The following is a 23,848-nucleotide window of genomic DNA, read 5'->3' on the forward strand; positions in this document are numbered from 1 at the left end:
TTCATCCATCGCCTGCCGAACTTGTTGAGGCCGTTGTAGATCCTCGGCTTGAGTCCCTGTAGAATCATGCTGTTGGCACGCTCTACCTGCCCATTCGTCATGGGGTGAGCTACGGCGGCCCAGTCCACCCGGATGTGGTGGTCCTCGCAGAAGTCCAGGAACTTCCTGCCAGTGAACTGGGTGCCGTTGTCGGTGATGATGGAGTTCGGGACCCCAAAGCGATGGATGATGTTGGTGAAGAACGCCACTGCCTGTTCGGACCTGATGCTGTTTAGGGGTCGGACCTCAATCCACTTGAAGAATTTGTCGATAGCGACCAGCAGGTGCGTGAAGCCCCCGGGTGCCTTCTGCAAGGGATCGACGAGGTCCAGACCCCACACAACAAACGACCAGGTGATGGGTATTGTTTGCAAGGCCTGAGCAGGTAGGTGCGTCTGCCTTGCGTAGAATTGACACCCTTGGCAGGTGCGTACAATCCTAGTGGCGTCGGCCACCGCGGTTGGCCAGTAGAAACCTTGTCGGAAGGCGTTTCCAACGAGGGTCCGAGGTGCTGCGTGATGACCGCAAGCCCCCGAGTGTATTTCTTGCAATAGCTCCTGACCTTCGGCGATGGATATGCATCGCTGGAGGATGCCTAAGGGGCTGCGGTGGTAGAGCTCCTTTCCGTCACCTAGCAAGACGAACGACTTGGCGCGCCGCGCCAGTCGCCGAGCCTCAGCTCTGTCAAGGGGTAGCTCTCCTCGGTGGAGATATTGCAGGTACGGGGTCTGCCAGTTTTGATTAGGCGTTACCCCATTCTGCTCTTCCTCGACGCGCAGTGCCTCACCCTCGGGGGCTAAGGGTGCCTCGGGCTGGGCCGAGGCCTCCTCGGGCTCGGGCGTGTCGTCGGTCTTGTCGGAGGGTTGATGTAGGTCTCGGGAGAAGACGTCCGGGGGAACTGTTGTCCGCCTCGAGGCTATTTTAGCCAGCTCGTCCGCAGTCTCGTTGTATCGTCGAGCGACGTGGTTGAGCTCGAGCCCGTAGAACTTGTCCTCCAGGCGCTGAACCTCGTCGCAGTAGGCTTCCATCTTCGGGTCGCGGCAATGGGAGTTCATCATGACTTGGTTGATGACAAGCTATGAGTCGCCACGAGCGTCGAGGCGCCGAACCCCTAGCTCGATGGCGATGTGCAACCCGTTAACGAGAGCCTTGTACTCGGCCACGTTGTTGGACGCCGGGAAATGGAGGCGCATCACATAGCGGAGGTGCTTCCCGAGGGGTGAGATGAAGAGCAGGCCCGCGCCCGCTCCTGTCTTCATCAGCGACCCGTCGAAAAACATGGTCCAGAGTTCCGGTTGGATCGGAGTTGCTGGAAGCTGGGTGTCGACCCATTCAGCCACAAAGTTCGCCAAGACTTGGGACTTGATGGCCTTCCGAGGAGTGAACGAGATTGTCTCGCCCATGATTTCCACCGCCCACTTTGCAATCCTACCCGAGGCCTCTCGGCACTGGATGATCTCCCCCAGGGGGAAGGATGACACCACAGCCACCGGATGAGACTCGAAGTAGTGTCGCAACTTTCTCCGCGTCAGAATTACTGCATACAGTAGCTTCTGAATTTGTGGGTAGCGGATTTTGGTCTCAGACAGTACCTCACTGATGAAGTAGACCGGCCTCTGGACGGGCAATGCGTGTCCTTCTTCTCGTCTCTCGACTACGATCGCGGCGCTGACCACCTGAGTGGTTGCGGCTATGTAGATCAAGAGGGCTTCTCCGGCAGCGGGGGGCACCAAGATGGGCGCGCTTGTAAGGAGCGCCTTTAAGTTCCCGAGGGCTTCCTCGGCCTCGGGGGTCCAAGTGAAACGCTCGGTCTTCCTTAAGAGGCGGTACAGGGGTAGGCCTCTTTCGCCGAGGCGCGAGATGAAGCGGCTCAGAGCCGCAAGGCATCCCATGACCCTCTGTACTCCTTTCAAGTCCTTGATGGGCCCCATGTTGGTGATGGCCGCGATTTTCTCCGGGTTGGCCTCGATGCCCCGCTCGGAGACGATGAACCCCAGGAGCATGCCTCGGGGGACTCTGAAGACACACTTCTCGGGATTGAGTTTTACGCCTCTCGCCTTGAGACACTTGAATGTCGTTTCAAGGTCAGAGAGGCGGTCGGAGGCTTTCCTCATCTTGACTACGATGTCATCGACGTAAGCCTCGACCGTTCGGCCAATGTGCTCTCCAAACACGTGGTTCATGCACCTTTGGTATGTCGCGCCTGCATTCCTCAAACCAAATGGCATAGTGATGTAGCGGTACATGCCAAAAGGTGTGATGAAAGAAGTCGCGAGCTGGTCGGACTCTTTCATCCTGATTTGGTGATACCCTGAGTAGGCATCGAGGAACGACAGGGTTTCGCACCCAGCAGTGGAATCCACGATTTGATCGATGCGAGGCAGAGGGTAGGGAACTTTCGGACATGCTCTGTTTAGACCAGTGTAGTCTACACACATCCGCCATTTCCCACCTTTCTTTTTCACAAGCACAGGGTTGGCTAGCCATTCGGGATGGAATACCTCTTTGATGAACCCTGCAGCCATCAGCTTGTGGATCTCCTCACCTATGGCTCTGCACTTTTCTTCGTCGAATCGGCGCAGAGGCTGCTTCACGGGTCGGGCTCCAGCTCGGATATCCAGCAAGTGCTCGGCAACATCCCTCGGTATGCCAGGCATGTCCGAAGGACTCCATGCAAAAACCTCGGCGTTCGTGCGGAGAAAGTCGATGAGCACTGCTTCGTATTTGGGGTCGAGCTCGGAGCCTATCCGGACTTGCCTGGAGGCGTCGTTGCTGGGGTCGAGAGGGACGGACTTAACCGCCTCTGCTGGCTCGAAGTTGCCGGCGTGGCGCTTCGTGTCGGGCACTTCCTTCGAGAGGCTCTCCAGGTCGGCGATGAGGGCCTCAGATTCGGCGAGGGCCTCAGCGTACTCCACACACTCCACGTCGCATTTGTACAAGTGTTGGTACGTGGAGCCGACGGTGATGACCCCGTTGGGGCCCGACATCTTGAGCTTGAGGTAGGTGTAGTTGGGGACGGCCATGAACTTGGCGTAGCATGGTCTCCCCAGCACTGCGTGGTAGGTTCCTCGGAACCCGACCACCTCAAACGTGAGGGTTTCCTTTCGGAAGTTGGAGGGAGTCCTGAAGCAGACGGGCAGATCGAGTTGCCCAAGGGGTTGGACACGCTTCCCGGGGATGATCCCGTGAAAGGGCGCCGTGCCAGCCCGGATCATGGACAGATTGATCTGCAAGAGCCCGAGGGTCTCGGCGTAGATGATGTTGAGGCTGCTGCCTCCGTCCATGAGGACCTTGGTAAGCCTGACATTGCCGATGACGAGATCGACAACGAGCGGGTACTTCCCCGGGCTCGGCACGCGGTCCGGGTGGTCGCCTTGGTCGAAGGTGATGGGCTTGTCGGACCAGTCTAGGTAGACTAACGCTGCCACCTTCACCGAGCAGACCTCCCGGCGCTCTTGCTTGCGGTGCCGAGCCGAGGCGTTCGCCACTTGCCCACCGTAGATCATGAAGCAGTCGTGGACCTCGGGGAACTCCTCTGCCTTGTGGCCCTCCTTCTTGTCGTTGTCGTGGGCTCTGCCACCTTCCACCGGGGCCCGGCCTTGTGGAAGTAGCGCCGAAGCATGACGCACTCCTCAAGGGTGTGCTTGACGGGACCCTGATGATAGGGGCACGACTCCTTGAGCATCTTGTCGAATAGGTTGGCGCCTCCGGGTGGCTTCCGAGGGTTCCTGTGCTCGGCGGCGGCGACAAGGTCTGCGTCGGCGGCGGCGACAAGGTCTGCGTCGGCGGCGTCGCGTTTCGCTTGCGACTTCTTCTTGCCCTTCTTCTTGGTGCCGCGCTGAGCGGACGCCTCGGGGGCGTCTTCCGGCTGGCGCCCCTAGGGCTGCTTGTCCTTCCGGAAGATGTCCTCGACCGCCACCTGACCAGAGGCGAACTTGGTGGCGATGTCCATCAGCTCGCTCGCCCTAGTGAGAGTCTTGCGACCCAGCTTGCTCACCAGGTCGCGGCAAGTGGTGCCGGCAAGGAACGCGCCGATGACATCTGAGTCGGTGATGTTGGGCAGCTCGGTGCGCTGCTTCGAAAATCGCAGTATGTAGTCCCGCAGGGATTCTCCCGGCTGCTGGCGGCAGCTTCGGAGATCCCAGGAGTTCCCAGGGCGCACGTATGTGCCCTGGAAGTTGCCGGCGAAGGCTTTGACCAGGTCGACCCAGTTGGAGATCTGCGCAGGAGGCAGATGCTCCAGCTAGGCTCGGGTGGCGTCAGAGAGGAACAGGGGGAGGTTGCGGATGATGAGGTTGTCATCGTCCGTTCCACCCAGTTGGCAGACCAGCCGGTAGTTCGCGAGCCACAGTTCCGGCCTTGTCTCCCCCGAGTACTTGGTGATGGTAGTCGGGGTTCGGAACCGGGTCGAGAACGGTGCCCTTCGTATGGCCCGGCTGAAAGCTTGCGAACCGGGTGGTTCGGGCGAGGGGCTCTGATCCTCCCCGCTGTCGTAACGTCCCCCACGCCTGGGGTGGTAGCCTCGGCGCACCTTCTCATCGAGGTGGGCTCGACGGTCGCGGCGGTGGTGCTCTTTGCCGAGGCGACCCGGGGCCGCAGGCGCTGTGTCCCGCGTGCGCCCGGTGTGGACCGAGGCTTCCCGCATGAATCGGGAAGTCGCGGCGCGATGCTCCGGGGGGTACCCTGCCTTCGGGAAGCAGAGCTTTCGGCCCGTCGGACCGCGGCATCCTCCAGGAGATTCTTGAGCTCTCCCTGGATACGTCGCCCCTCGGTGGTGGATGGTTCCGGCATCGCTCGGAGTAGTATTGCTGCTACAGCCAGGTTCTGGCCGACCCCACTGGAAGCCGGGGGCAGCCTTGCCCTGGCATCGTCGACGATGCGGCGCTAGACGTCCTGGGCCAGATGACGCGCTTCTCCGGCCGGTGCTCGGCCTGCCCACTTCTGCCCGATGTTCTGCCGGAGCTGCACAAGTTGTCCTGCTTCCTCGTCGAGCCTGGCCTGCATCTCGCGGATTTGCTCGAGCTGTGCGTCCTGACCCCACCGCAGGGACTGGGACCATAGCTAGCTCCCGAAAGATGTCAACGCGAGGCGCAGGCCTAGGGGGATCGTCGTCCTCCGGCATACCAAGATGGTTGCCTTCGTCGTGACCCCCTAGATCGACGTGGAAACATTCGCGACTTGGGCCACAGTCCTCGTCGTCAAGGCTGTGGCCATCATCGGAGTAATCGGAGAGGCAGTAGTCACATGCGGCCATGAAGTCTCGCATGGCACTGGGGTTACCGAGCCCGGAGAAATCCCAACCAGAGTCGGGCTTGTCATCTTCCTCAGAACCCGGGGGCCCGTAGGTCGAGACAGCCGTCAGTCGGTCCTAGGTTGACCACATATGGTACCCCGGAAGGTTAGGATATGCCTTTATGAAAGCGTCCACCGAAGCGGGATCGCTTGGTGGGTCGAAGCTGAATCTAAAAGACACAGGATGGAAAACGGACGGTACCTCTTGATCGACGGATGGTGACGAAGTCACGTCGGGGACGGACTGCACCGTTATCTCAGGTACGAGGCTAACGCCCAGCAAGTCCTTCGCGAGCGTGCTGGCATTGTCCGTCTGCTTGGGGTTGGCGTGTTGCGGGGAAACGACGCTCGTCTTCATCTCAGACGCGAGGTCAACGTCCGCCATGTCCCCCGTTGGGGCGCCGGCGTCGTCGACTCGCTCGACAGCCAATGAGGTGCCGCCTCCTGTTTGGCCATGGTTGCCCCGCCTCCTCCTCGGTCGGCGGGGAACGTGACGGGACGGACCCGGATGCTGCTCTTCCGTCACGCAGGGAAGACGTCGTCGATTCCGCCGCCGTCGGGCGGGCTGACGGCCGTCGTTGTCGTTGTCGCGCGGCGGAGGAAGGAGCACCATGTCGTAACTGCTGTCGAGGGACATGAACTCGAGACTCCCGAAATGGAGCAGCGTCCCGGGCTGGAGAGGTTGCTGGAGACTACCCATCTGGAGCTTGACGGGAAGCTGTTCCTCAACACGCAGCAAGCCCCTACCTGGCGCGCCAACTGTCGACGTTTCGACCCCCGGGGGGTCCCTGGACCGACGAGTAAATTATCGCTGCGTGTCCCAGCCCAGATGGGTCGGCGCGAGATGGAACACAAGGGGGAAACAAGAGAGGGAACCGCGGCTCGTGTTTATCCTGCGCCCAGGGCGGATGCGCTTGCAGTAGGGGGTTACAAGCGTTCGCGGGGGAGAGAGAGAGTGGGAGCCTGTGCGTCAGCCCGTCCTCCTGTCACACCCGGTTTTAGAAGGCAAACCGAATGCGAACTATGTACGTGCCAGGATCAGAACTCACGTACACAGCGATTACATAAATGAACATCATCACACAATGCTCGAATAATAACATAAAAGAGTACTTATTACATCATAGAGTCATAGACATCCACAAAGTCATTGTCTTAACCAGTAAATCAAAGTGCTAAACGAAACGCAGTAAAGATAAGGCCTTCACAGGCAGCTGACTGGGGGTTGCCGCCAACCCACACCTAGAATTCATCGTAGTCTTGGAACTCCTGGAAGTCTCCTTCCACGGCTTCGCCTTCTCCTGAGCAGTGGTTACAATGCGGACAACCTGGTGTTTTGTGGTAAAGCAAGGATGAGTACACATCAACGTACTCAGCAAATGTCCCGTTTGGCTGAAGTGGACTAGCTTTATGTGGGGTTAGGCTCAAGCAGTTGCTTTTAGTTGGTCAAGTATTTATCATTAGTAGAAGCCAGATTTTAGCATTAACCAATCCGTAAACCATTTCCTCATCGAGGAACATCATCATCATAGTCGAACCAAAACCATATCATAACCATTGTATCTCGAACCATCTGTATCTCTAATCAAAGAGGATCCCATGGCTGCTCTTAACCGTGAGCACGGCTGATATACCAGTTTCACTACCCTCTGCAGAGGTTGCACACTTTACCCATGAGTCATGATTCCCTTTCTACCCGGGGAGAGCTAATCCCCATTGACCACTACCTAGGTGGTCCGGCAGGGCATCACTACGTAGCTTTTACAAAGATTCCCTAGAGATCGTAGCTGCCCGTTAGGTTTCTCCAGTTTGATAAACACAGTACCCCTCCCCGCAGGAGAGTGACTAACAAAGAGCAAAACGAAAGAACCTCGGCACTCAGCCTCGGCAGAGCAAGCACTGTGCCTGGACCCCATTGACGGCACGACGGCTAAACAACTACACCTCTAGTTCATCTAATTAATCAGCTAAGGGCATCCCATTTCACCCTCATGGTTGCACTGTTATCCCGGGTGGTCTCTCAACGAACCAGTCCTTACGGAGAGGTACTCAGGAAACAGCCTGAGCCCCCTAGAGTATCACAAGATCATCAACATCAACAGGATAACAGTATCATAAATAGCCACATCATGTTCATTGATTATGTTAAAGCAATAGCAAAGTGCTAACCATAATAGCCCATAAGGTCATCAAGGATAAAGTAAAGTGTAAAGCTAGTCAATCCTTAGGTTTCAAGTAAGTAATGCGGGGTAGTAAGTTATAAATGAATAGGACATAATGGGACAGAGGACACTTGCCTTCACCAAACTGCTGATCAGGGATTTCCTCTGCAACTGCCTCGGGAAACACAGACTGCTCGTTGTCTACGCAAAGCAATCATTCACACTATGCACTTGGGAAAATAACAAACAGAAAACAATATACCAAACATATGCAGCAGAGAGGGGTCACAAGTTCATAACAGAAAAGGGATAGGCACTCTAGTGTTCCCTAGGTCTGGGGTAGAGGACTACACAAAGTGATTCACTATCTACTAATCAGGTCTAAGTTAGTGGTGGGATTAAATAATTATCTGGTTTAAGTTCCTAAACTTAAGTGTTTAAGTCCATAAACTTAAGTAATCCAACTTTTATTAAAGTCTACTCATTTCTAATTATCTTAAATAAGGTTTCAATAGTCTTAATCCTATCCTAGTGATTAGCTATTAATTAATACATGGAAACAGCAGGGAAACATTGCATAAACAGATAGATAATAATATTATGAACATTTTGCAATTTGAAGCACCTAATTTGGAGTTCATATGACAAAGTTATGAATTTTACAAGTTTAGGGGTTAAAATTATACCCTAAGGACTTATTTTGAATTAAATAAAAGGGCCAGGGACTTAACTGCGAGAAACCAGGGACGACGGGCGCAATTTCCAGAAAACAGGGGGGCTCTTTAAGAAAATGCGCGGGCGAAGGGGTATCGGGCGCCTATAGCCGTTGGATCTCAGATCGACGGCTAGGATTAGATCCCGCGGCGGGCGCGCAGGCGCGCGGCGGCGTGAGCGGCTGACAGGCGGGGCCGGGCGGACAGCGCGGGCGCGGGCGACTGGCAGGCGGGACCGGGCGGGCAGCGCGCGCGGGCGACTGGCAAGCGGGACCGGGCGGGCAGCGCGCGCGGGCGGACTGACAAGCGGGGCCTAGCGGGCAGAGAGACGGGGTGAGGGGGCAGTGGGCCTGGGCCGCTGGATCGCTGGCGGACGGCCAGGATTAGGTCCGGGCGAGTTGAATCAGGGCCGCCCGATCTGGGTTGAACGGCGGAGATCGGATGGGCGGCCTGGGTCTTCCCTACGGCTAGCTGGGGCGGCGGCGCTCGTCCCCGCGGCGGAGGGCTCGCCGGAGACGAGGGGCACGGGCGACTGGCGGGGCTCTGGGGCAATCCGAGTGGTCGGGGAGGCTAGGGAGGGCACGGGGACTCCATTGGTGGGGTCTGGGTCGGGGCAGAGGCACCGGAGGGGGGCGGTTCACGGCGGGGCGGCTCGGCGGCGGGGTTACTCTACTCCGGCGAGCAATCAAACGCAACAGAGAGCAAAACAAAGGGCGATAGGGGCGGGAGAGGTCCCTTACCTCAAGGCGGGCTCCGGGGACTCCTCGGCGGCGACAGAGACGCGACGGGGACCCGGGTCGACGGTGGCGGCTGCACGGCGGACGACGGGTGAGCGCGGGCAGAGAGAAATAGGGAGGGGGAGAGGGAATTGGGGCGCGTTCCGAGTTGCGGACGTCGGGGCGGAGCTCACCAGGGCTAAGGGCGCGGCGGAGCTCCAACGGCGACGAGGAACCGAGCTCGGGACGGCGGGGTTATGGCGGCGGCGCTCTGCGTGCGCGCAGCGGGGGGGAAAGGGGGTCTACTGGGCGCAAATGGGGGGAGAGGGTGAGGGCGAGTGGGGCTCGGGGCACAAGTGGCCGAGGGCGAGGTGGGGCGAGTCCCACGCGCGACGTGGGCGCGGGGAAGGTGGGCGCGAGCAGCTCGGCGGTGGTTACGCGGGGACGACGGGGCTGACAAGCCGGGCCCGCAACGCAGAGAGAGAGAAGAAAGCGGGTGCGGGCGCGAGAGAAGCGGGGCTGACGGGTTGGGCCCACGGGCAGAGAGAGAGCGAGGGAGCGGGCGCGCGCGCGAGGAAGCGGCAGCACCGACAGGTGTGGCCGGACGAGCAGTGAGAGAGGGAGGCGGGTGCGCGGAAGGCGGCCGCGCCGACAGGCCGGGCCCGCTGCGCAGAGAGAGAAGGGGGGGGGGAGAGGCGCGCGCGCGAGATGGGCCGACTGGGCCGAAAGGCCGTGGAGGGCGGGTAAGTGGGCTGCTTTGCCTTTTCTTTTATTCTGAATTGTTTTTCCCTTTTCTTTTTACTTATTCTATTTGATTCAAATTCAAATGAGCCCCAAATCCAAATTAGACTTTTTGAGAATTATGCACCAAACAAAAGTGAAATCTAGGGTTCAACATGATGCAACAATTCATACTCCCTTAGGGTTTAACATAATAGACTATAATTACAAGTAAAATAAGCACTTAGCTCCTATAGAAATGAGAGGGAAAAGAATTAGGAAGGATGAGAAAAGGAAGTAACACCTGAATTTGTGAATATGAGCAAAGAAATTTTATACCCCCAAATTCAGGGTGTTACACCTCCCGCGCGGCCACCTTTTTGTACGAGGGCCCTGTACCTTCCTTTTATAGACGTAAGGAGAAGGCCCAGGTGTACAATGGGGAGTGTAGCAATGTGTTAACGTGTCTAGCAGAGAGGAGCCAGAGCCCTATGTACATGCCGACGTGGCTGTCGGAGAGGTGTTGGTGCCCTGTTCATGTGGTGTCGTGGTCGTCGGAGGAGCGCTTAAACCCTGTAGAAGTACAGCTATCGGGGCTGTCGGAGCCTTGCTGATGTCTCCTTGCTTCCGTAGGGGGCTGAGAACCGCCGTCGTCATGGAGCACGCGGGGTGCCATCATTAATTGTTTACCGGGGCGAGCCAGATGGGACGCCGGTCTTATTCCCCGTAGCCTGAGCTAGCTAGGGGTAGGGTAATGATGTACCCCCCCTGCGGCGTGGTCGGTCCGAGCCCGAGGTCGGGCGAGGCGGTGACTCCTCCGAGGTCGAGGCTGAGTCCGAGCCCTGGGGTCGGGCGTGGCGGAGACCGTCTTCCGGGGTCGAGGTGGAGTCTGAGCCCTGGGGTCGGGCGAGGCGGAGACCGTCTTCTGAGGTTGAGGTGGAGTCCGATCCCTAGGGTCGGGCGAGGCGGAGACCGTCTTCCGGGGTCGAGGTTGAGTCCGAGCCCTGGGGTCGGGCGAGGCGGAGTTCGTCTTCTGAGGTCGAGGTTGAGTCTGAGCCCTAGGGTCGGGCGAGGCGGAGACCGTCGTCCGAGGTCGAGGCGGGGGCCGAGCCCTAGGATTGGGCGAGGCGGAGCTTCCTATGGTGCCTAAGGCTGGACTTGGCTGCTGTCAGCCTCACCCTGGCGGGTGGCACAGCAGTCGGAGCAGGGCAGGCAACGTTGTTTTCCTGTCAGGTCAGTCAGTGGAGGGGCGAAGTGACTGCGGTCACTTCGGCCCTGTCGACTAAGGAACGCGCGTCAGGATAAGGTGTCAGGCGATCCTTGCATTGAATGCTCCTGCGATACGGTCGGTTGGCAAGGCGATCTGGCCAAGGTTGCTTCACTGCGAAGCCTGCCCGAGCTAGGCCTCGGGCGAGTCGAAGGTGCGCCCGTTACTTGAGGAAGCCCTCGGGCGAGGTGTGAATCTGCCTTGGTCTACTGTTCCTGCCCGAGGCTGGGCTCGGGCGAGGCGAGATCGTGTCCCTTGAGTGGACGGAGCCTTGACCTGAATTGCGCCCATCAGGCCTTTGCAGCTTTGTGCTGATGATGGTTACCAGCCGAGTTTAGGAGTCTTGGGGGTACCCCTAATTATGGTCCCCGACAATAATACTTATTATTATGTTCTTACATACGCATTGCACACTTAGGTTAGCCTGGTGGGACCTAATAGGTTATACCTAGATTTGTTTGTCATGTACCTTGTTTACACCTAGATTATTTATTATTGAGTAGATGTGCTAGTGCTATACTTGGTTTTTAGGGATAATGTTATATATGAAACATTGATCATGATTTATTATTGTTGGATTATTTATTATGCATGATAAGGTCACCTTGTTTAATTGGAACATGGATCGGCAACTCGAGAATGCAGTGCACCATAAGGACTATTATGGCTCTAGCCTTGGTTAATTAATTAGGGAAGTTAGTGTGTGAGAACCTTACCTGAAAGGGGCAAGCGGAGAGGAGTTGCTCAAGTATAGGGAGGTTCTTGAGCTAATCTGCTATGTGGTAGCTTTTTAGATGAGTGATTCCTACAACACCTCTGTCTGAAACTATAGCTGGTTTTCTTATACTAGTGGAACTTTATAAAGATCTCGTAGCGTCTCTCTGCAATCACACCTTGAAAGTGTGATATTATTCTTGATTAGCACAACATGGTTGGGTGCATAGTTCTTTAAACTTTTACATGACCTATGGGTAAAGATGTGCAACCTCTATAGAGTGTAAAATTGATATATCAGCCATGCTCACGTCATGAGCGGCTTGAGTCCTCACATGATTAAGTTATTGAATTAAATTAAACCAGACATGCATTTTATTGTTGGTACTGCATTTGGTGATCATTTATTCAATTGAGATTGTATATACTTAATAAGTGCTAATAAAATTGTGACTAGCTTTCCTAATTGTGGGGACTAAATTTTCCCCATTTCGATCCTTGTGGGGACTAAATTGCTCCCACGAGGAATCGAGGATCGGGTCCCCATTGCCATCTCTACCTGTGCCGACCCTTGAGGACCACTTTTGGGTTTTCTCAATACTTGGTGATAGAGTTGATCCCTATGCCGACTCTTGTGGATTAGTTCTAGATTATCTGAAGATCAAGGGATAGAGTCAAGCCCCATGCCGACTCCTATTGATTACCTCTAGACTATCTCCAAACTATATGAATGAGTTGAGCCCCATGCCGAGTCCTGAAGATTACTTATGATTTGTCCAACGACTAAATGAATGACTTGAGCCACCCGCCATCTCTTGAAGACTACTTATGATTTGTCTAAAGGTTAAATGAATGAGTTGAGTCTCGCTCTGACTCCTGAAGATTACTTTTGATTTGTATAAAGATCAAATGAATGAGTTGAGCCTTGTGATGACTCCTCAAGATTACCTCTGGATTATCTCAATACTTAATGATTGAGTAAAGTCTTGCACTAATTCGTATGGATCATCCCCGGATTTTCTTGAAGGCCTAAGTTAGTTCAATGCCATGATAAGTCTCAAAGCTCAATAACAGAGTCGAGCCATGAGCTAGCTTTTGAAATGGCCAAGAGTCCCTAACTAGAAACTCTTTTGGGTACCTCATCCATTAACTATTTGATAAACCAATAGCTTGATGTTGCAGCATTGTATAGCCACGATCATCAAGTTAAAACAGATGAAGATATATCCCTTACTTTGCCACATACCTGACTTGGTCGTTCTAAGGGTATTAGGCATTGCATACGCCCAAAGGTATTTAGGAAACATTTCGATAAGGTGATTGTAAGGCACCTTTAGAGAGGATGATTGAGTTCAAGGCCAAACACTCCTATAAAGACACAACATGTTAGGAGGAGCTAAGGACTCAATCATCTAAAACAAATATCCCTATATGGACACCAAGAATACCGAGTTTTAGATGAAATCATTCTATTAAAAGGAGGACTTTTGACCTTGGTTGTCAACGATAAAATATCCCTATATAGGCTGAGTACAAGTTCATGGAACTCAGACATTTACGTAAAAGTCCTTATATGGGTGCTAGGAGTATCGAGTTCTAAATGAAAGCACTCTAGAAAAAGGGGGAGTTTGGAACTCGTTCATCTATGAACAATCCCTATATGGGCACCGCCGCACTGGGAGTATCGAGTTCTAGATGAAAGAAGTCTAGTCAAAGGAGGAGTTTAGAACTCAGTTATATACAATATGGGAGACAATTTGAAGATGAGCTAAATATAGACTTGATTCTAAACTAATACCTAACTTAGGTATCATCAATGGATTCATACCGTTGGAGTGTCCAAATAATACAATTGTACTCAGTGTGTCAATAAGATCTTGCAATGTTCAATTCAGTTACAATACAAATGATAAGAATAGTACTACAGAAGAGGCTCGAGATGATCAGTTATCTTTGATGTATCCACCTTGACATCCTTCAATGGATCTTTAATCTTGTCATAAGGATAGTCAAGGTACTGGCAGTGAGCTTGGAGTTGTATTCCAACCCCATCAACCACTATGAGTTGATCCTTTATAATCTATATGTTCTAATAAGGAAGTCTCAAGCGAATAAGTGATCACCATTAGGAGAAGTGAAATTGGAGGCTTGAAGCAGATAGAAGGATTAATGACAATGAAGCAAGTTCTATAGAAAAGGTTCTTTGAAGAAATACGAAGGGTCAATTATGGAGGAGCATTTGTAAGCGAAAAATGAAGGTAATTGGCCTGAAGAAGCTGAAGCGCTATGATGTTTTTCTAGTTATAGAAGTCTGGAGAAGCTGATGTGACACAAGATCATAGAATTTAAAGTACCGGGTTAATGAATGAAACAAATCCTGAGCTTTGAGCTAAGTCTATAGCTTGGAGGTTGTAGGAAATGAGCAAGGGACTTGGCTAAAGACAGATCAACACGGTCATCATAATTCATGTCATTACAAGAGACGATCCTAGGTTGTGTGGTGCACCAGTGCTGACACTCTCCTTTTGTTTGTAAACATGTGTCAATGTGGGAGCCGAGACTGTGAGGTGCCTACATGATCGAGGAGTAATGAGACATCTACCCCATCGCGCATGTAGACGTCCTACTGCGCCCCACAACATCGTCACATAGCATGTCAACAAACAAGAGGGAGTAGAGGTAGTCCTGGACAAAAAACTTGTGGCTCGAGAACTCGCTCGACTCAACTCATTAGTGGCTCGCCTAGCTTGAAATGAATCATGACCCGAGCCAACATTTTGACTCGGTTCTTAATGAGCCAAACTCGGGCTGGCTCACGAGTTATTCATGAGCTAACACTACAAGAAACTAATAAATGTTCGTGGGTTAATTTAAAAACGTGGGTACCGACGTTCTTAATTGAGTTATGTTCGTGGGTTAAGTTAAGAACGTGGGTACCCACGTTCTTAAATTAAATTCGTGGGTCCATGGTAAAACCGTCGAACTTATCGTATTAGGAACGTGGGTACCCACGTTCTTAACTTAAATTCGTCGGCCACGTAGACACCGTCGAACTTAACCCAAAAACCTAGATCTCTCATCCTGCGCGTATCTCTTCTTTCCCTTTGTCTACCGCGCGCGCCCGCACCTAGCTGCCAGCCGCGCGCCCGCCGCCACCCCGCGCCCGCCCCACCGTGCGCTGGCTCGCGCGCCACCACCCAGCGCGGCCCACCCTCGCCACCTCGCGGCCCCGCCGCCGCCGCCGCCCCACTGTTAAGGCAGGTGATGCAGCCGACAAGGGGGCGGCGTCCGGGAACCCACAGAGTCACGTCGTGGTGGGGAGGCACGGGATTTGGATCCGGCCGTGGCCGCACCTGGACCCCGTCGAGGTGATGCGGGCGCACCGGATCATGGAGCGCGTGCAGGAGGAACAACGCTGCTAGTACGGCGTCAAGGAGCCGAGGCAGGTGCTCGCCGTCACCCCGACCTACTCACGCGCATTCTAGGCGCTCCACCTCATCGGCCTCCTCCACTCACTCCGTCGGAATCCTTGCGCATACTGGCACGACAGACCAACTACGGCTCAGCGAGGAGGACAAGCAGAATATGCCTCTTCCAGTCCATGGCCCTGCTTGCAACTCCTCAGGGCATCTGATTGGATGGCACACGTTCAACTCATTGCCCTTCTCTGGGAAGACGGCCACAGTTGTTGGTGAAGCAGCCCCTGTTCTGCCCAGGGATTTGGAGTGGGCTGGTTTTGTGTTGAACTCGAGGATGCTGTGGAAGGAGGCTGACGGTAAGCCTGACTGGGTGAAGGATCTTGATGCTGTGGGCGAGAATGGCGAGGAGATTGAGAACCCACTTACTCTGTTGAATGATCCGTCCTCTGTTGAGCCACTGGGCAACTATGGGAAGAAGGTCCTACTGTGGTGGCTTTGTGTTGAAGCACGGGCTGATAGCAAGTTTCCTGAAGGGTGAGTTTTTTTTACATCCCAAGTTTTTGTTACCCAGCTATGCTATTGGGGAAGTTTATTTTGTTAGATTCAAGATTCAGACATCTAGACTCATCCCCCACCTTGTTATAAGTTAAGTTAGGCCTTATCTGACTTAGCTAGGTTCACGGCTCAAAATCTCCAACGAATGCATGTGGCAACTGGATATAAACCAACTATCTAATAGCTACCCAGCAACTGAAACTGTTGGCCCATGTTTAGCTGAGCTCCATCTGGCAAATTTTCATGAGTACCATTCTCACTGTTATAAGATTTTCATGAGGCAGGAAGCAAAGCCTTGAGCTAGCTTGTTTGCATATGGACAGGTAGCGAATCATCATGTTTTCTGTTTCTGTTGAGTTTTTTTAAGTCTATGTTCACTATTACAATTTAATTCTACTTGCAAAAACTGCAAAAAAAATGGTTCGCTAATTTTTCTTTAATGTGCTTTAGTCCGCATATGTCCTGCAGTTCTTATTTGTTTTAGATGATGTGTTTGCTTGGTAGTCTTGTGTGTTGCAGTTATGTCGAAATTGTGTAACTTGCTGATACTCTTTTCGGATTTCTATTGGCAGAAAGTGGCCTTAGAGAATGGATTAATTTTGGTTGACACAAAGTATGAGTTTGGAAAAACATCTGATGGGACAATTGTGTTGATTGATGAGGTTATACTTCTGACGTTATTCTGCAAAAGCTTTTTAATCTTGTGCTCATTCTACCTAGTAACTAGCGGAAGAATATAAATATGCATTCTGACATCATAAGTTCATAACAGTGAGAATGCATTATGTAGAATCATATAGTACTAACTAGTTATTATATGCTTAGATATAGGCATAGTTGTTATATCATTAACTGATACTTCATGTAGTTGAAAACTTTCTCTTCTGAGTATTATCTATTTTTTTATAATTATGTTGAGTACAATTGAATAAGAACTTTTGAGATATTGAAATGTTGAATAGTTAGGTTTATAAAATTAATGTTATCTGCTAGAATATGCCTTTTCTGTGGTGTGGTCTTAGGCGTGGTAATGGATCATGGCCCTAATACTTGCTTCACAAACAAACAAGGCCCTTAATTTTGTCAGTTCAAAATTGTATTGTTTTATGATTCGGCCCTAACTTGATTCGATTCTTAAATTTGCTAGGTTAAATTAAATGGCCCGTTACCACCCCTATGTGGGCTTGGCCATTCCTGTGCGTCTAAGGCCCAGCCTAAGGTGTTGCGCCACCTGTCCTCATCCCTATGTACGCCTGCCTATATATGTGTACTGTTCCGGCAATCAATAATACACACAATCATATGGCAGTATATCTTCTATCATTATCCTCTTTTTATGAAGCAGGTTCATACTCCTGACTCCAGCAGATATCGGATTGCTAATTCATACGAAGATAGATTCATATCTGGCCTTGAACCTGAAAATGTTGATAAGGTAAACTACCTTTGAGTCATACACATCACGTATGGGCTGATTACCTTGAATCCTTGATTGCACTTTATGCCTTTAAACCTTATGATTCATATTTAACGAGGTTTCTGAATATATCATTTAATTATCACAGGAGTTTTTAAGGCTTTGGTTCAAGAACAACTGCAATCCATATGAAGACACGGTATATTTTCTTCATACAGTTGTTAGAATCACTTGTGCATTTTGTTCCATAATGATCCAACTCATCTTTTTTAGTGAAAACTTACGTGTACCCCAAAACATTCAGGTTCTGCCAGAAGCTCCAGAAGAGTTGGTATGTTAGTTGGCCTGGCGGTATGTATCTCTATAAGTTTCTGTCGTTGTTTCTCACTTCAAAGCTGATATTCATGAGGCCTTATCGTCTGAAAGAAGAAATGGTACTCAACTGCTGGTCCCTTTGGCAAAATTTTCTATTAAATATTTTATTACAATCATATTTCCTAGTAAATATATTATGTTAGGACATTTTGGCCCTAACATCTTTCTTATGAGCATCTTTCTTGGTAAAGATTTCCTAGTATATTTTCTAGTAAATTTTTCTAGTAAATATTTTATTACAATCATATTTCCTAGTAAATATGGAAATATACACGGGTCTTATATAACATCTTTCTTATGAGCAGGTCATCCAAAGATCATCCACCGCGACATTAAGGCATCTAACATTCTTCTTGACTTCAAATTTGAAGCTAAGGTATGCTCTGAGTTTTTCTTTTCTGTTCTAGAGTTAATAGCTGACTGTTTCTGTTAATTGAAAATGTATTTGTCACACAATGCTTATATAAACCACTTGATTAAGTTATATTATGTTAGGACATTTTGGTAGTCCACTAATTATATCTGGTTTGATGTTGTTATAAAGTGATCTCTGCTATCTAATCTATTTTGGTGGTCGTAAAGTTTTGCTTGCTTGAAATTTGATCACATTAGTTGAATTTTGTCTATAATCACATCAGATGAGAAATTATACAGCCTTCTTGCTTAAATGTACAGACCACTGTTTAATTTTTTGAACTTTATTTTATCTAACAATTGTCTCTCTACAGGTCGCTGACTTTGGACTTGCAAAGTGCACTACTGATAATAACACCCATGTTTCGACAAGAGTAATGGGCACCTTTGGGTATGTATTAATGCTACCTTATAATTCAAGTTCAAGGTTAGATATTATAGGCAGACATGTTGCATACCTATTTGGCTGAAAATTTACCTAATATTGATGCAATTCAGACTAGATCGAAATATGGTTAGTTTCCTTAATGATACAATACCCTATAGATTTTTGTAACCTTGTCATTTGCATCATATTCTCAGCTATCAGGAGAGTTATTCCAACATTCAACTTGTTATGCTAATGCTAGTAATAATTATGGCTTGCTAATACACATCTTCCTGGCTCTAGGTATTTGGCACCTGAGTATGCAACATCTGGCAAGCTCACAGAAAAATCCGATGTATTTTCTTTCGGAGTCATGCTTCTTGAGCTTATTACTGGGCAGCGACCAATTGACACAACCCAATTAGCAATGCTTGCTATAAGCACATATGTACTTCCATTTGCATGTTGTATAATACTAATACCAATTGCAAAATTATAGTTATTTTTCTACCCTTGTTAGTTAATAAGCATATTTCTGGTCAATAGGTTGTATTCTTATTCTTGTAACCGTGTTAATTAATGTTATGGACTTGTAGTCTCGTATTACCTTGTGAATATATCTATGCCTGCCTGCCATGTGAGCGTGCTTAGCCTGGAATTTGTGATATGTACATATATCCATGTGTTTGAAATCTGTATTGTATGTGATATTTTGTGTTGCATGTGATATTATGTGTGTTTAATTTTCATTTATGTATTTTTTATTTTTTCTGGAAAAGGATTAAGAACGTGGGTACCCACGTTCTTAACGTTAAGAACGTGGGTACCGTCGAACTTAATGTGAGCCCTCGCCGACCCACGCAGGACCCATAAGTTCGACGGCCACGTGGCCCCGTCGAACTTAAATGTAAGAACGTGGGTGCCGTCGAACTTATGGGAAAAAATTCGACGGCCCCCGTCGAACTTAAAAACCCACGTTCTTAATGTTAAGTTCGACGGTACCCACGTTCTTAAAGTTAAGTTCGACGGTACCCACGTTCTTAATGTTAAGTTCGTCGGGGCCGTCGAACTTACTTCTCTAAGTTCGTCCAAAAATTGCCGTTGGCTATATTCGTCGGTAAACCCACGTTCTTATGGTAAGTTCGATGGCCTATTACATTAAGTTCGACGGTTTTTCACCCACGTTCTTTAACCAGTTTCCTGTAGTGTAAATGAGCTGCACAACCACCTAGTGGATAGTGAGGCCCAAACACCAACACATATGCCTGTAGCCCGCATATGCATATCTGCTCGAAACCTAAGTGGCCAACAACCTATGCTCGAGTGCCCTACAGACGCAGCCATGCATGTGGCACACAGACCTCCACCCCAAGTCCCGACTCCCATCTCCTCCAGGTGATAGACCACAACCACCACTCGCCCACTCTGGAGTCTGACCTCCACGGACCGCGGACCGCGACTCCTCTAGCCTAGCAGCTCGCGCCCCAACCCCATCTTCGACATCCTCTAGCCTAGCGGCTTGCGCCCCAACCCCTAACTCATCTAGCCTATAAATAGATGAACAGTAACACCATACTGTTCACGCTGAATTGTAATCATTCTCGCGTCACTCTCGCTTTTCCATCTTCTATCAAGCCGAAGGTACAAATGTAATAAAAATGTCATTGATGTTTATCCATGTCTATAAAATGGGAGTATAAATAATCTAATGATTTGTAATGATTGTTTATATTCCTTTGTGTTTCATATGTCTCTATTTATATTCTATTCACTAAAATCATGAAGGTATGCCCTTCATGATCTTCGTCTGAAGATCATTATATCCCAGGGGAGATAATGCTTTGAAGGAGGAAGGTCTCTAATCATTAACAATTGTGTTGCTTTGTTCTTGATGTATAGCATCCGAGAACAAGGACCAACATTGGCGCCCACCTCCGGTGAACTCATTCGACCACTTTCGGCAAGCATCGACCTTCGTCATGCCGCCGAAGAAGACAGCAGCGCCAGGGGCTGCACTGCAGCCACTGGACGTTAATCAGGAGACGCTACGCGAAGCTAGGAGCCAGAAGAGGAAGGCTACCAGCCCAACATCTCAGGAGGAGGAACTGGACCAAGAAATCAGGGATCTGGAAGCTATTCATCAACAGGTCCAAAAGAAGAGAGAGAAAATGCTTCGGCTTGCCGACCTTCAGAAGAAGATTGATGAAGCTGCCGAAGAAATGCGTCACCTCACCCAGGATGACCAAGAACGACGGCCCCAGCACATGGAGCTTCATCAAAAAAATTCATACAATGATGATGAATGGTACGGTGACTTTCATCATGGCAATTTTGCTTTTGATGATGCTTCTCCCTTGGCAGCAGAATTGCAGGCTACCCCATGGTCCCCATCATACAAGCCACCTCAGCTTCCAATGTATGATGGACACTCAGACCCGAAGCAGTTCCTGATCGATGAGCTACGAAGCAACCATATCTTCATATGGGGACAATACTGTAGTCATGGCGAAATCCTTCGTCATGGCAGTCAAAAGCGTAGCGCAAACTTGGTACTCTTTTCTTCGGCCGGGGACAATTACTTCTTGGCAGAAGCTAAAGGACATGCTGGTCACTAGCTTCCAGGGCTTTCAAACGAAGCCAGTCACCGGTCAGCTCTGTTCCAGTGCACACAGGATCAGGAAGAGTATCTCTAGGCGTATGTCCGAAGGTTCCTGCGACTGAGAGCCCAGGCGCCTACAGTGCCCAATGAGATTGTCATTGAGTCCATGATCAAGGGGCTCAGACCAGGACCAACGGCACAATATTTTGCAAGGAAGCCACCGTAAACCTTGGAGAAGCTTCTCCAGAAAATGGATGAATACATAAGAGCTGATAATGATTTCCGGCAAAGAAGGGAAGAAGCTTACAAATACTCAGAGATGGCCAGGGGCTTCGGAGGAAGATTCCACCCCAGGCATGTTAGGTCAATCCATAACGCCAGCCCCGGTGATGATAGGGGAAGCCAACCCCAAAGGCAACAGCACAGCTCCCAATCGTCAGGGCCACAACAGAATTCCTTTAGGCCACCAGCTCCAAGAGGCAGAGGGGGCAGAAGCTTCGGAGGAAGATACGAAGATCAGCCTAGGAGACTGTTTTGTTTGTTCTGTGGCGAAGACAAAGGCCATACCACAAGAACGTGCCAAGTCACGATTCAGAAGCAGAAAGAGATTACCGAAGCTGAAGCATGGCAGAATCAGCCGAAGCAAGTACTACATACTGCTTCATGCTATTCTCCCTACGTCCCAGAATACGTAGGTAATCAACAGCCTATGGCCTCTGTCGCTTCGGCAAGCCATTCTCAAGCTTCCTGGGCCCAGCTCCCACCACCACCACCGCTAGCACCTACTCTGGTCCGAAGCCAGCAGCCAGAAGGGCACCAACACGCTCCGCAGCATCACGATTTTTGGGAGGAGTCCAAAGCTTGCACAGTCAATAGCACTGTGCCCGATCCAAGCACATCTACTAAAGAATATCCTACCTCTGGTGCATCTTTGCTTTTTCTGCCATTTTATTTTCTTGTATGAAAAACAATTCACGAAGGATTAAATTCCAATTTCATGTAATAATATTGTAATATCATCGAGTGAGATGCTCCCTCTTAACAAACTTCTGAAGTTATAAAAGTCGTTCCTAAGGGAGCACAGAGTAAGTTCCGAAGCTACAAAAGACGTTCCTAAGGGAGCGCAGAGTAAGTTCCAAAGTTACAAAAGTCGTTCCTAAGGGAGCGCAGAGTAAGTCCCGAAGCTCAAAAGTCGTTCCTAAGGAAATGCAGAGCCAAAATACCATCGAAATAGAAGGTGAAGAAGCTCCAAAGTCGTCCCTAAGGGGATGCAGAGCTTAAATGCCACCGAAATAGAAGGTGAAGAAGCTCCAAAGTCGTTCCTAAGGGGATGCAGAGCTTAAATGCCACCGAAATATAAGGTGAAGAGACTCAAAAGATGTCACTAAGGTGATGCAGAGTCAGAGTATTTCTGTGTGGACATGTCTTTGGCATAAACATCATGCTGCATTGAAAGTCGCCTAGAGGGGGGGTGAATAGGGCGAAACTGAAATTTACAAAGTTAATCACAACTACAAGCCGGGATAGCGTTAGAAATATAATCGAGTCCGCGAGAGAGGGTGGAAAACAAATCGCAAGCAAATAAGAAGTGTGACACGCGGATTTGTTTTACCGAGGTTCGGTTCTCGCAAACCTACTCCCCGTTGAGGAGGCCACAAAGGTCGGGTCTTTTTCAACCCCTTCCCTCTCTCAAACGGTCCCTCGGACCGAGTGAGCTTTCTCTTCTCAAATCAACCGGGAACAAAACTTCCCCGCAAGGACCACCACACAATTGGTGTCTCTTGCCTCGGTTACAAGTGAGTATTGATCTCAAGAAAGAATGAGAAAGAAGAAAGCAATCCAAGCGCAAGAGCTCAAAAGAACACAACAAATCACTCTCACTTAACACTAAAGCTTTTGTGGAATTGGTAGAGGATTTGATCACTTGGGTGTGTCTTATATTGAATGCCTAGCTCTTGTAAGTAGTTGGAAGGTGGAAAACTTGGATGATTTGAATGTGGGATGGTTGGGGGTATTTATAACCCCAACCACCAAACTACCCGTTTGGTGGAGGTTGTCTGTCGCATGGTGCACCGGACAGTCCGGTGCACACCGGACAGTGTACGGTGCGCCAGCCACGTCACCAGGCCGTTGGGTTCCGACCGTTGGAGCTCTGACTGCTGGGCCCGCCTGGATGTCCGGTGGCACACCGGACATGTACTGTAGAGTGTCCGGTGCGCCACGTCGCGCGTGCCTGACTTCTGCGCGCTCTAGTGCGCATTAATTGCTTCTGCAGGTGACCGTTGGTGCGAAGTAGTCGTTGCTCCGCTGGCTCACCGGACAGTCCGGTGTACACCGGACATGTCCGGTGAATTATAGCGGAGCGGATTCCCGAAGTTGGTGAGTTCAGAGTCGCTCTTCCTTGGAGCACCGGACAGTCCGGTGAATTATAGCGGAGCGCCTCTGAGTTTTCCCGAAGGTGAAGAGTTTGGCTTGGAGTTCCCTGGTGTACCGGACACTGTCCGGTGGTGCACCGGACACTGTCCGGTGCGCCAGACCAGGGCAGCCTTTGGTTATCCCTTGCTCTCTTTGTTGAGCCCATTTCTTGGTCTTTTTATATTGGCTAAGTGTGAACCTTTGGCACCTATATAACTTATACTCTAGAGCAAACTAGTTAGTCCAATTATTTGTGTTGGGCAATTCAACCACCAAAATCAATTAGGAAAATAGGTGTAAGCCTAATTCCCTTTCAATCTCCCCCTTTTTGGTGATTGATGCCAACACAAACCAAAGCAAGTATAGAAGTGCATAATTGAACTAGCTTGCATAATGTAAGTGCAAAGGTTGCTTGGAATTGAGCCAATATAACTACTCATAAGATATGCATGGATTGTTTCTTTGTTTTTGACATTTTGGACCACGCTTGCACCACATGTTTTGTTTTGCAAATTCTTTTGTAAATTCTTTTCAAAGTCTTTTGCAAATAGTCAAAGATAAATGAATAAGAATTTTGAGAAGCATTCACTAGATTTGAATTTTTCTCCCCTGTTTCAAATGCTTTTCCTTTGACTGAACAAAACCCCCTTAATGAAATCCTCCT

General features: G+C 50.2%; 1 protein-coding gene and 1 long non-coding RNA gene across 2 annotated transcripts; both read left to right on the top strand.

The window, feature by feature from the left end:
* The first annotated feature begins 13,875 nt into the window (after positions 1 to 13,875).
* Positions 13,876 to 16,418, top strand: LOC109939305 (probable beta-1,4-xylosyltransferase IRX14). The gene is made up of 4 exons (XM_020549076.2): positions 13,876 to 13,881; positions 14,755 to 14,945; positions 15,028 to 15,576; positions 16,170 to 16,418. Exons 1-4 carry the CDS (start codon positions 13,876 to 13,878, stop codon positions 16,180 to 16,182), a joined length of 759 nt encoding a protein of 252 aa, XP_020404665.1. The 3' UTR covers positions 16,183 to 16,418.
* Positions 16,419 to 16,942: 524 nt separating this feature from the next.
* LOC109939396 (uncharacterized) lies at positions 16,943 to 17,438 on the top strand. Its single transcript, XR_002267676.2, has 3 exons — positions 16,943 to 17,032; positions 17,163 to 17,213; positions 17,319 to 17,438. It is a non-coding gene; the product is annotated as an uncharacterized lncRNA (long non-coding RNA).
* The last annotated feature ends 6,410 nt before the right edge of the window (positions 17,439 to 23,848 follow it).

The sequence above is a fragment of the Zea mays genome, chromosome 2, assembly GCF_902167145.1.
Source record: "Zea mays cultivar B73 chromosome 2, Zm-B73-REFERENCE-NAM-5.0, whole genome shotgun sequence".
Lineage (NCBI taxonomy): Eukaryota > Viridiplantae > Streptophyta > Magnoliopsida > Poales > Poaceae > Zea > Zea mays.

Bases quoted from the DNA above. Each gene is read 5' to 3' on its own strand.
- LOC109939305 (XM_020549076.2), top strand. The intron at 14,946-15,027 runs GCACGGGATTTG...GAGCGCGTGCAG, and splicing joins AGTCACGTCGTGGTGGGGAG to GAGGAACAACGCTGCTAGTA.